The sequence below is a fragment of the Fukomys damarensis genome, unplaced genomic scaffold (genome assembly GCF_012274545.1).
Source record: "Fukomys damarensis isolate Sample0158 unplaced genomic scaffold, DMR_v1.0_HiC HiC_scaffold_14, whole genome shotgun sequence".
In the NCBI taxonomy this organism is placed as follows: Eukaryota; Metazoa; Chordata; class Mammalia; order Rodentia; family Bathyergidae; genus Fukomys; species Fukomys damarensis.
The window spans coordinates 74,293,687-74,306,793 of record NW_022900926.1 but is presented as its reverse complement, the minus strand read 5'-3'; the positions used below and the strand labels follow the sequence as shown (position 1 = coordinate 74,306,793).

At 39.9% G+C, this 13,107-nt stretch overlaps 1 protein-coding gene across 12 annotated transcripts in view; it reads left to right on the top strand.

The window, feature by feature from the left end:
- Mettl24 (methyltransferase like 24) overlaps positions 1-12,768 on the top strand; it is a 167,990-nt gene extending 155,222 nt beyond the window's left edge. For all 12 annotated transcript variants that reach the window (XM_033763443.1, XM_033763444.1, XM_033763447.1 and 9 more), the window contains one exon: positions 8,462-12,768. In XM_033763443.1, coding sequence (XP_033619334.1) covers positions 8,462-8,776 — 315 coding nt within the window. In that variant the 3' untranslated portion in view covers positions 8,777-12,768. The remainder of the gene's footprint in view (positions 1-8,461) is intronic.
- The last annotated feature ends 339 nt before the right edge of the window (positions 12,769-13,107 follow it).

Genomic DNA, 13,107 nt, shown 5'->3' with positions numbered 1-13,107 from the left:
TCTGAGTAGCACGAGACTCCTGGGTAAGAAAACCAGCCAGGCACTGCCAGGTCTGCTGGCAGGGGAAGAACCTGCTGTGATTTGCCTGCATGAGGCTCCCAGCCTTTGCACAGCCTGGTTGGGCCTCAGGGCCTCAAGGGCAGGGACAGGGAAGAGCCACAGATTAGCAAAATTAGTGAAGGACATAAACTGCTCCCATCCTTTGCGCCTGCTCTTCCACATTACGGATTTACTTCTAAGGAAGCAATAGAACGTGTTCAGGCCTGGCTACAAGGTTGCCAGTTGTGTCACTTTGTAGCATCATCCGTTTGGGGAAAAAAACCTAAATGTCCGCAGTAAGGGGGAAAGGTTAAAGAAGTTAAATCTTTACAAAAGCTGCTAAAAATAAATTATGCATCGAGGCTTTCCAGCTTACAAGAGAGCAACAGGAGAGCTCTTTATGCAAAGGGCGTTGTATGAAGGCTTCAGAATATATAAAAAAGCAACAGGGGAGCTGCTCTTTGTGCGCTGAGGCGTAGGATCCCAGGCTCACGCACTTGAAATCCCCTTTACCTTTTTGGCTTCCTGAGTCACCTCCCTCCTGCTGCTGCAGAAGATCAGAGAGACCCTGTTGGGGAGAATATTTTAAATGAAACACTGTTGACACAGAAAGATGTTCATGGTCTCATACATTAAAAAGCAGATTTGAAAGCTCAGTATAATTCCAGTTTTATAAACAATTTGCATTTCAGTTACTCTTAGGTATGTCATAAGCTGTAGTGTGTGTGTGTGTGTGTGTGTGTGTGTGCGTGTGTGTTTGATAAAATGCTTACAAGTTCAGGCATAAGCTTTTAAACCTTTGAATATCGGTGTTTTAATATTTTTTCTTTTTGCTTATATTGATTTAGTTTTAAAATAATGAGCACGTATTACAGTAAGAACATATTCTTGTTTTAACATATATTAATTTCTTTTTTTTAAAAAAATCACAGCTTTGGAGTATATAGCACTTGACAGACTATAAGTAACTTGCAACTTTTAATAAGAAAATTCACATGGATGGCATCTGATCTCTAATCTAGTTATCTATTGCCTCATAATAGGTCAATCCCTCGCATGGTTAGGGGTTATCCACGCTTCTGTCTACATTGCCTCAGGCCTCTTCAGGTGGTCTCTCTGCAGGGGCTGGTTTGAAACTGGAGTGTGGTGACCTCAGGGCAGTCTGACACCTTTCTCAGTGACCACAGCTTCCGAGAGTGAAAGCTCAGCGGGCGGAGTAGAAGCTGCTGGCCCAGGCTTGAGGGTCATCTAATGTCACTTCCATAAGTTAGGCAGTTGTAAGCTTATCAAACTTTACAAGGACTGGGTATATAATTTGTGGGGGCCTAGAGCAAAATGAAATTGAGATATCTCTTGTTCAAAACTAAAGATTTTAAGACATGAGAGGAGAGCATTAAACCAAGCACATGACCCACCTACAGGCAGGATCTTGTGTGACTACACAAGTCAAAGGCCCAGGAAGCTGGCTCTCAGAGAGAACAGTGAGCTAATCTCTTGCTGGGGAAATGTCCAGTTCTAACTGTAAGACAGCATATGAGATGAGATGATGTTGTGACCAACTTCAGAAAATAATGCCTATCATCATCTGTGACTCATTGCCAATTAATGTGATGGCTGAGACTTTTACTTCCCCAACCAGAGTTGGCCGTTTACTGTGGATACGAAATTGTAGGCTGCCATAACAGAAGAGAGGATGTATCTCACAACTCTTTGAATTGATAGTTGCTGTCTCTAAGTACAGTATAGCAAAAATTCTTGTTTTGTATCTGTTAGGAACTGAATTGTGGCCCTCCCCAAATTTATAGGTTGCATCACTGTATTTGGAGATAAGGCCTTTGAGGAGGCGGCAAGTTAAATGAGATCTTAAGTGTGTGTGCTGATCTAACAAGATAAGTCTTTATAAGAAGAGGGAGACACGCCAGGAGTGTTCGCACAGAGGAAAGGACTACATGACAAGGTGGCTGTCTGCAAGCCAAACTGAGGCCTCAGGAGAGGCCAAACCTCCTGACACTCCATCTGGGACTCCCACCTCCAGAACTGTGCCAAAATAAATTTGTTACAGTAGCTCTCGCAGACTAATACAATATCTAAGACTTACAAACACACTTTAGTAGCCCTTCTTAATATTTTCTTTTCTAATCCATTTGATATTTTAAATTCTCTGACAACTTCTGAGGAAAGCCAAATCTAATAACAAATTCCATGATATACTTAAAGTTTCTTCTAATAGCAATTGTATAAATAAAGACATGTCATTCATTTTTTCCTAAGTATTGTTTGGGTCCACTACAATACTGCAGATCATTTATGGATTTGTTTAAAGTAATATTGTTTTTAATCATTAGGGTCAAATATCTGCAAAGATGGTCACATACAACTCCTCTCACCCTCTCTGTTTATGTCACGCCTCCTCTCAGTGGCTGGACTCTGTTTTACTCCACTTGAATGTAGGTTGTGTTTGTGATTGGCTTTGATCAACAAAATGCAAGGGAAGTGTGCTGTGTGATTCCCAGACTGGGTCTTATTGGATAGGTGTTGCAGCTTCTATCTTTGCCTTCTTGAGAGCTAGCTATCTTGTAGCAAAATCTGACCCCTCCTGCAAAATTTTCTGCTGGGAAGAAAGGCTTGGGAGGTGATCTTTGGAGGATGGATGTTGAGTGCTGAGAAGGTGCAGAGGAATGCATGGGATGCATATAGGAAATGGGGAAATGCCCAAAGCAAGCTATACCTGCTGTGCCTGGTTGTGTGGCTGAAAAGGAACCAGGAATGAAGGATGGTGGCTTCACAACAGTGGGTCCAGTTGGCCTTGGAGGCTTGTTGACTTGTCCTGCACTTGGCACTTAGCAGAGGATCTGCCGCTGTGCCTGGTTGTGTGGCTGAAAAGGAACCAGGAATGAAGGATGGTGGCTTCACAACAGTGGGTCCAGTTGGCCTTGGAGGCTTGTTGACTTGTCCTGCACTTGGCACTTAGCAGAGGATCTGCCATTGTTGGCTGGCACACAAGGACTGGCAGAGCAATATCCATAATTGCCTCATATAGTCTCTGACTTTGGATCTCAAGACAGGACATTTTCTAAGCATTTGCTCTGGAAGTGGCTCCTAATTGCCTTGCAGAAGTCCTGTTTCATTAGCTTCCTCAAATACTGTGTAGATTGAATTGTATCTCCTCAAAATTAATATGTTGAAATTCTAACCCATAGAACCTCTGAGTATGGCCTTATTTGGAGATAGAGTCATTACAGATGTAATAGTGAAAGTGAAGTCATAGTGGCATAGTCATACTTCCATATGACTGATATCCTTAGAAAAAGGAGACATTTGTGCACAGACAGGGACACACAGAGAACACTGGGTGATGATGAAGGCAGAGAGTGGGTGATGCAGAAGCCAAGGGATACTAAGATCATCAGCAAACCGCCCAAAGCTGGGAGAGAGGTGTGAACAGGCTCTTCCTCAGAGCAAACCACTGGATTTCCAGTCTCTACAACTGTGAGATGGCACATTTCTGTTGTTCAAGGCACCCAGTCTGTGGAGTCTGATGTGACAGCCCTAGGATACTCATTCAAAGTTCACCCCTCTTACTTTCACTTGCATCTTATCCTGCAGATCTGGGTTGGTGATCACAGGGATAAACTGATGCCCATGACAAGGAAACTGTCAGATGGCTTCACATCTTAATCCAGTTAAAATTAAAATTCTCTTTTCTTCCAAAAGTTTTATGAAAGGTATTGGGTATTTCAGGCACAAGGAATAGGAGATAACATTTTATGGGTGAGCCCCTTTAACACCATTGTAGCGAATAGGTTGTTTTATCTATCATCTTTGAGACCCTTCTACCTAAGAATGTATCTTCCCTTACTCCCAGACTTTATAAGAAGTTGATACTTAATTAAATCTTTGTACAAATTCAATTTAACCAAACTATATTCGGGTTGGCCCTTGATTATTCCAGTATAATCATTTGCATGATTTTTAGTGCCATATTTGTTGAAAACTGATCTTAGAATCTTAAAAATGGCATAGCTTCTTCAGAAATCATTAGTGCTTTATAATAAGAATAATATTGAATATATTATGTCATAATACTGGAAATTACAGTTGCAAAATAGCATTATCATGGGGTGTTCTGAAGTGCAAGAAATGGAAAGGCATGCTGGGAGAGAGAAACGTCTTTACTCAGCACATTTTGGCTGTCTGCGCACTCAGGCTAAGAGGCAGGGAAGAGCTTATGGGTCCCTCAGTGTTGCACCACCCCAGGCTTCAGCCTATAGAATTCTGGTTGATGAAGAGGATTTCAGTCCCAGAAGTCAAAGTAGGTAGAAGTGTTGTCATATTTGAACATACCTTTTGCCTATTAGTCTGGTTTGTACTCCGCATGTATGATAATTAACTCTATAAGGTTTTATAAGATAAATAAATAAATTGATGCTGGCAAAAAAATGGGTGGAGGGAAGAGGAAAAAAACTGAAATGTGTTATGCGCATGTTCCAGTTCCATACAAAGAATGTAATTATTGTGTGCTACAAACATATATTAATGATTTTTTTTTAAAGGCAAGAGAGGAAAAAGCAAAAAAAAGAAAGCATGTTTTGTTCTTTAGAATAGATTTGCATTTTTGAAATAAAAATTTGACATTTAAAGAAAATACTTATTTGCTATAACTTAGCCTGATAATTTTATTCTCTTCTAGTTGCTCATAACTTTTGATTGATACTCTATTTTAAAAACATGGTTGGAAAAATACATAAAGTATATTCCTCTATACTTAACTGAGATAGTTCTTAGGCTGATTAACTTTATCCTTTTAATACTTTGATTTATTAATGCTATTAATCAATATACAAATTCATAGATTACCATGATGAAAATAAATATGTAAAGAACTTAAGACATTTTTGGCAATGAGAATTGGTACAAGTGCTGATTTAAAATTTTGGATGTGTTCTATACCAATTAGAACATTTTGTGCAATTCTGATGGAGTATTTATTTTGGCAGCTTCATTACCTTTAATCCAGGAATATTCTGCTTAAAACTGCCAAGATTAAGCAAAGCCAAGGAAGTGCCAAGGAATGGAGACAGGAAAAAGAGTGAATTAATTTCCTTGAGTCCAATTCACAAGAATTAATTTAGCCCGGTGTATGTTCCCGTGCCGAGTCTCATGAAGACAGGTTTTTCTTTTCTCCTTTTTTCCTATGATTTTGAAATGATTGACTCACAAACTGGTTAACAAACATCTAGTCTTTCCCAAGGCATCTCAGTGCTCTTGAGATGGTTACCATTATCCTTTCCTTTGTGGACTACAAGATACTTAAAGCAAGCATGTGCAACCATCTCTTATAGTCTTAGGACAAAACCTATTTCCTTGGAACAATTATATGTAAATTTTATGCCCCCTTCTCTTCCACCAAATACTGGAGTCATACAATGGATGTTTTCATGGCACCAAGGAGCCTCATGTTTCAGCTTCATCTGAGGAACTTATCAAACAGTGAGAGAGAGGAACCTAGGTGGGTTCTTGGTGTTTGTCCATCCATCTACAACAGCCCAGTTATTTTCACTTTCATGTGGCAGAATATTAGTGACTTCAGCTGGCATCTTACAGAAGAGCTATTTATGTCACCGCTTGCTATTCCCTCCCAACTTGTGCCTGAATGCTATCAGTTTTCCTTTGTGTGGTAAAATGATCCCGATGAAAAATGTTCTGCAGCAGGAAAGTAGTGATACTGATAACAACACTTTACTCAAAGATGCATATTCATTCTGCAAATAGCATTTTATTTTCCAAACCCAAACCTCTTTGGGACTCTGAGTTACCATTTTTCCTCTTGTGATTGATTGGGAGGCAAACTTGTATAATGTTTAAAAGGACAGGATAAGGTAGGCAGGCTGTTCAGATCTCACCGCCACCTCTCCAGTTGTGTAACTAGGATGGTTACTCACAGTTTGCTTTTCTAAGTGTTAGTTGAGGGTACTAACAAAATCACCCCCTGTCACATTACTGAGACACGATTAAGTGGGTTTTGCAAGGAGAAACACTTAGACTCATGTCAGGTACATGTAAGTAAGTAACTTGGTGAGGGTTAGCTTTCATTACTCTGAGTGTGTGCGTGAGTGTGTGTGTGTGTGTGTGTGTGTGTGTGTTGCTGGGGATTAACCCAGTGCCCATGCACGCTAAGCTCTTGTTACAGAGCCCCACCCCCAGCCCTATTTTCATTGCTTTTTGAAGGAAATGAGGGTTCCATGATTCTACCCAATTTTGTGTAAAGCCAGCTGGAAGGAGCTTGTAGTGTGATTAATTACAAAATATTTCTGTAGCATCCTGGTTTTTTTCTCTTTATTCCATCTCATTTTAGATTTAAACTTATATTTATTAAGTGAACAGGGGATTGTTACTTTTTTTCCTACTGCACTGGCATATACTTTAAAAAAAATCATAGTGTTACTGGCCACTTAGGTTTACATGCTCAAGTTCATTTGCTTGCCACTGACCAAATCAAAAGAAGCCATTTACTCTGGTAAAAAAGGAAAAGGATTTATTCAAATTTGTATTTGCATCAAACCACCTTCTCTCTGAGTACAGGTAGGTAAGGGTCTTTTTTTATAGTAAGGAGCAGAGGAGAGTGGAAACACAGAAAGATAGTGCAGTTCTCCGTACCTGCTTTATCACATCCAGCTATCTTCAGCTCATTGTTCCCTTTCTTGTGGGAAGGAAACTGGACTCTTGCCTCTTGTGGCCATTCATCTGGGCTGAGGACAGGTGGGAACAGCTGTTTCTGCCCTAGGCCTGAGGAAATTTGGAAAAGCCTCTTGTCTTTAAAGGGAAAAAAATCTAACATTTTCAAGTCCCATTTTGTAGTGATGGTTACAGTTGGATAAGAATAGTAATTTTTTTATAATCTAATATTCAGATATCTGAGAATTCTTTCCTGGACTTTCAATCTTGATGGAGTTAGAGGGAGAAGAGACTTGTGAGATGATCCCAGCAGGCAGCCACCTTCTTTAGTCCCTGCCTATGGCCACCATTCTCTCAGGGCACGTCTGGGTTCCCTGGAGTGGTATACAGATTGTGGGGACAGAGGTAGGCAAGGAGCTCCAAGATACATGCAGTCCAGCTTCTCCTTCTTGGACATCCATTCACACTGAGCAGAAAGCAAGAGGGTCTGTTACCAGACAGAGAGTCTTGTGGGGCTTTTTTCCAGGTTCTTGGTGTCCTGAACACAGAATTATACAAGACATGCAAAAAAGAGGCAGAAAAGAAGTACACTCTGCAGAGTAAGAGTGGGCCAGTAAGAAGGCTCACAGTGGGCCTGAGGATAAAAGAAAGGGGTCTTTTGTGCTTGAAATTCCCTGGGTTATCTCTAATGCAAATGGAGCACTGAGAAGGTCCTTCTATCAAACCCTCACTTGGTGTCATGCCACATATAAACTCTCTTATCAGATAACTTACTTGGCTTCTTGGTACACATAAATGAAGGATCAGGAAAGGTGTCTTTGATTGGTTGTGCCCACGTGCAAATGAAAGATTGAAAAGAGCATCTTCTGATTGGGCTTGTGAACAGCACCAGATGCAAATTAAGAACTGAAAATAGCAAGTTCCCGATTTGTTCTGTGCACAGTGATGATGTCACTCTATTGGGATTACCCGTCTCCCACAGGAGTGCCCCTTATCTTGTTGCCTTGTCTTAGGTCTGTTATGATTGCCACGTGACTTTTCATTATTACATATTATTAACATTTCATATGAAGTGATACAGGGATTTCAAGTGATTAGGGGCTACCAGAGAACAACTTCCAAATTTTAAAACTTAAACGATTCTGCTCCCCTAGGAGTACTGCGAAACCCTGTGTTAGTCAGATTTCCATCACTGTGGCAAAATACCTGAGTGAATTCAACTTAAAGGAAGGTAGATTTCTTTTGGCTTAGAGTTTCAGAAGTTTCATTCCATGGTCACTTGGCTGTATTGTTTTCAGCCCTGTGGTGGGGAAGAGCATCAATGATGTGAAGCATAGAGCAGAGCAGGCTGCTCACTAAACAGCAGCCTGGAAGCAGAGAAATAAAGACTGAGGAAGGGGCCAGGGATAAAACATAATCTTCAAGGGCATTGCTTCCCCAGTGATTCTACTTCTTCCAATTAGGCAGCACCTCCTAAAGTTTCTGTCACTTTGAAATAGTTCATTAGATTATGGATATGTACATCGATTAGATGAACCCATTTAATGAGGCCAAAGTTCCCCAGAGTCAACTCCCGAAGGCTCCACCTCTGAGCACTGCCGTGCTGGAGACCAAGCCTTCAGTGCCAGGCTTCCAGGGCAACAGTTAAGATCCATAATTAAGATCCATAATGAACTCCTTATATGAAGAGGGTATATTTAACAGCAGTTTACCAAATCTTCTAATTTCATTTCCTTGTATGTTACAGATTGATGTTCTCAAGGCAGATCTGGAAAGTGCAGAATGGAAAGTTTTGGAAAATCTTATTCTGGAAGATGTCCTTGAACAGATTGGACAGCTTGTCTTTGAGATTCATCTCCACTGGCCTGGGTTTGAGGTCAGCGGCAGTGACAGCAGCGTTGTGAGGTTCTGGTACAGCCTTCTCAAAGAGCTAGAACAGAAGGATTTCAGGCTTTTTCACAGTTACAAAGATTTATCTAAACCTCAGCTATTCCTGAAGAAAGATCTTTTCAATGCTAGTAGCTGTTACACTTTGAGTTGGGTGAATACAAGGTGGAAATAGGGTTTAGGACTTCATCAGAAACACAAGGAAGGATTTTGCAGAATGGAACAAGTCTACCACGCTGGTCCTATGTTTGCTGTCCAGCCTCTCACCTGCCTGTTGTTATGGACTTGAGATGGGGATTGTGATTGCTTCTGTAGATGTGTTCCCTGGCACTGGACAGGGGTAGTCAATACTTGTTGAAGGGACTAACTCCGTCATTCCCATCTGCCCAAACTCAGCCTCTTTCTCTTTTTGCCTTTGACAGAATGGTGATGTTTGTTCCCCTTCACTTGTATTTGGAAGCTAATTCCTCAGTTCATTACCAATTTCTCTCCAACTCATTATGTAACTAGAGTCCATGAACTTACAAACATTATGCAAATTTGCCATTTTACTAAGTTGATATTCTTAAATTCATTGTCCACCTTTTAAAATTGGATCTTTCATCTGACTTCTGTCATCTCTTTCAAGGTTTTGCTTGTCTACATAGTCAATAGCATTCTTTATAGCCTTGTGGATATCAAAATTCCTTCTCAGCCTTTGCTGAGGCCATGCTGTGGCTTTGTAAGAATCACTGATTCTAGTTTCTGGGAATTCAGACACACCAAATTCTGACCCTGAGTTTTTTTTGTTTTTTTTTTAAACAAGACTATCAACAGCTTCAATTCAACATTCTTTTCATATTCAGCCTTAATGCTCCTTTATTACTTAATAACCTAAGTCTCCTCTGCCCCTTGTGCTTTAAAAGATGATTTCCCTGCCAGACTTGCTTATGCTGTCACATCTTTGTTTTTTAATACACGATCTCAAACTTTAAGTACATTTCTCTTTACTGCCAGCTGACATCATTTATGACTGTGGCTGAAAATCAGTCTCTTGCCCAGTGTTGCAGTGGTTCCAATTCTTTTTGTATATTTTTTTTAAAATGAAGAAGATTAAGTAGGTTCTCAATGGTTCAAATGATTTGTTCTTTTCTTTTTGGTGCTGAGGATGAAACTCAGGACCTCGTGCTTGCCAGGCAGGTATGGTGCCACTGAGCAACATCCCCAGCTGGGTTCAAATGATTTTTGTCATTGCTATTTACGGGAATAGGCTCTCCTATGCCTGCTTTTCCAAAATATTCTATTTTGAATAAATTAATGAAATAGCATAAAATAAGAGAAATTAATTAAGTATATTTCTGGCATTTTTGCATCCTGAAAGTGTGAAACTATGTATGTTGTTCAAACAATTTTGGAGGAAATAGAATACTGGGCATGCTTTATCCTGTCTCCCATTCTTTTTTTTTTTTTTTTAACTTGCTTCTACCCTTAGACATTCCCTGTTATTTTTCTTGCAATGGTTTAAAAAAATAACTATTCTTCAAGTGAGAAACCCATATATATTACAATAGAATGATCTCATTAACTGAAGTTCAAAAGAGAACAGAATTTCTGAATTAGTTGTGAATTTTTTTAAAAATGAGATTTTGATTTTGAAAATCATAAAATCATAAAGCACACATTAGAGGTGTTGTAGCTTGAATAAGTGTGACTTGAAACGGCAGCTCAGTCCCTTCAGTGAACATCAGGTAGTGGTGCTGTATGAGGGCCTGCGTCCTACAGCAGCCATGCACAGCCCTCTCTGTCGACACATGAGCCAAGTAACCCAGTATTGCCCCATCACCTGAGCATTCAGGTTCAATTGCAGTGTTGGCACTTAATGATAAGTAAGTGGGACTTTGGCTGCAGTTTGGGCACTTGATCTCCAAAAGGTTCGTCATCACTGACAGGCATTTTAAATGAGCAGAAGCATCCACGAAAGCTCTGGCATGGTTTGTACTATCAGTTTGTATGATGTGATCTCCAAAGCAAAGCTAACTTTAGTCCAGTTCTGTTGGGATTATTTCACAGATTTTTTTCATTAAAATTTTATACACTGAAATGTATATAGTAAATGGTTTTATTCACTGGCATGTGGAGCACCCTAGTCTTAAGTGTCTAATTTGTTCAACTTTTAGATGTGTCTATACTTGTATCAAGATTTTTAATTCACAGAATGGGAGACTTGTGGCATTACTGGAAACTTCCATGGGTAAAGCAAATTAACTAACCCAGAACAGTGATACAGAACATTAACTTCATCACACTATATATATCTGAAGCAAGAATGGATGTACTGTTAAAAAGAATCAAACACGCCCACCCATATCCACCTACTAGGCAGAATGTTCAGTCGTTAACCATTTTTGTGAATGTTTATTCTCTTCGTGGGCAGTACGAAATTTAGGATGATAATCTAATGGTTACTAGGGTTTCCCTGCCTCTAGAATCGATTGTGCTTATCATGGAGGCCACAGTTTCTTAACCTCAGCGCTATTGCCAACTGGGACTAGACCATCCTTTGACGGGGTGGGAGGAATGCCCTCCCATATTGTAGATGTGTATTGTGAGTTGTTTAGCAGCATCACTGACCTCTACCCACTAGAAGGCAGGAGCAACAGTTACACCCCTCAAGTTGGGACTAACAGATGCCTGCAGACAGTGGCGTATGTCCCCTGGAGCACAAACTATCTACCATGGAGAGGTAGTGATGTGGGCCATGAGAAGCGGGCAGGCTACTGCAGTGCTAATGTTTGCTGGTAAAGAACTGGCAAATACAAGATCCTCTATGGGGGAATAGATAAAGTAATAACCATCACCCCCAGAACCCCCACAAAATGAGCACAAATGGAATACAACAAAACAGCAAAAACAGGATTTACTATTTATGCCAAGCACTTTGCATAGATTATTCCTAGTTCAATTCAGCAGAAGTGCAATGTTTCCAATTGTATGGGTAGAGAAAGTCTGCGTGGTTACACAGTTTATGCAGAATATCCAGCTAGGAGCTGGTGAAATAGGAATCTATGTTCATTCTCAATCTGTCAGATCCCACAAAGACTGTGCTGTGTCTCCAACACCACACAGCCCCATAATCGTTACCAAGCATAATATGCTGCATCAGAAGGTCACGTTATTAGCCTTCTTATTAGTAAAAGGGGGAAAAAACTACCTTGGAAAAAATGAACAGACTGAAGATCGCTTTACATTTGCATCAGGGCAGAACAAAAATAAATTCATGAATACATAGCATTGAACCCTGTAAGCATTTTTACTTTATCAGATCTTTTAGTAAATACTGTCCAAGATTTGAATTTCTTAATTATTAAATGTTGGAATTTACAAAGTTTGGATTAAACCAGTAAGCCAGGCTCACTACATTTTGGTCAGTTTATAAATGAAGGCCTCATTTAAACAGGTTTTTCTACGTCATAATACAACGACATCCAAAATATCTTTCTTTGACTTGCATTAAAAGAGGTATTTGAGATTCAGTTCTATGAGCTCATAACCCCAAAAGGTTCCATCTTTTTTAAACTGCCTAAATTTAAAGACTGTATTTTTTGAATAATTTTATCATATCTCTCTCCTTAAAAATTAGGTCACTCAGGGTTAATGTCATCACCCTTTATGATTAGAACTATATGGAAAAAATCCTAGTCCTCAAGGCATATAAATGAATGCTATCTAAAACCAGCAGCTTCCTATTCTCATGTACAACTCTAGTGATTTGACTTTGTACTGTAAGATTGAAATAAGGGATTATTTTGGGGAGAGTGTATCCAACTTTGAATTCTAATCTGGATTATTTCAGCAGAGAAGCCCAAGGCACACAGGAATGATAGCCAAATAATATATAGCACTAAAAGTGATCTGTTGCAAAATGTGATGATTAGTTAATGCAAATGAACTGTGTACTTGAAATTTGCTGAAAGTATATTTTAAATGCTCTTACCCCCTACAAAGGCTAGGTATGTGAAATAATGGATGTTAGCTTGATTTAATCATCCCACATACTTACATATACAATGAGATAGCCTTGTGATAAGAATGTGTAAGTATTACTTGTAAATTTAAAAAAGTATATCCCATGAAATACTCTGGACATATTTTTATACAAAACAAAACAGGACTGGGGATTCAGCTTGGTGGTTCTGCTGCCTGCCTTGCAAGTGCAAGGACCCGAGTTTGATCCCCAGTACCCCCCAAAAAGGTAGATCTATATAAAACAAAACAAACCCACAGAAACAATCTTCTAGTACAGTAAGTCCCTGATGGATCTTGCATTACAAAAATTCATAGATGCAAGCAAATCCTGGAAGTAGCGCACGTGTGTGCTGGACATTGTCACAGTTACGCTGCTGGGTGCTTACTGCACAGTGTGATAGTGTACAGTGGCACAGAACTCCATCAGAGCCAGGATGCCTGGAAGCAAGAGGAAAAGCAGTGGTGATGTGGAGGGAACTGCTAGGAAGTGCAAAGCAACTT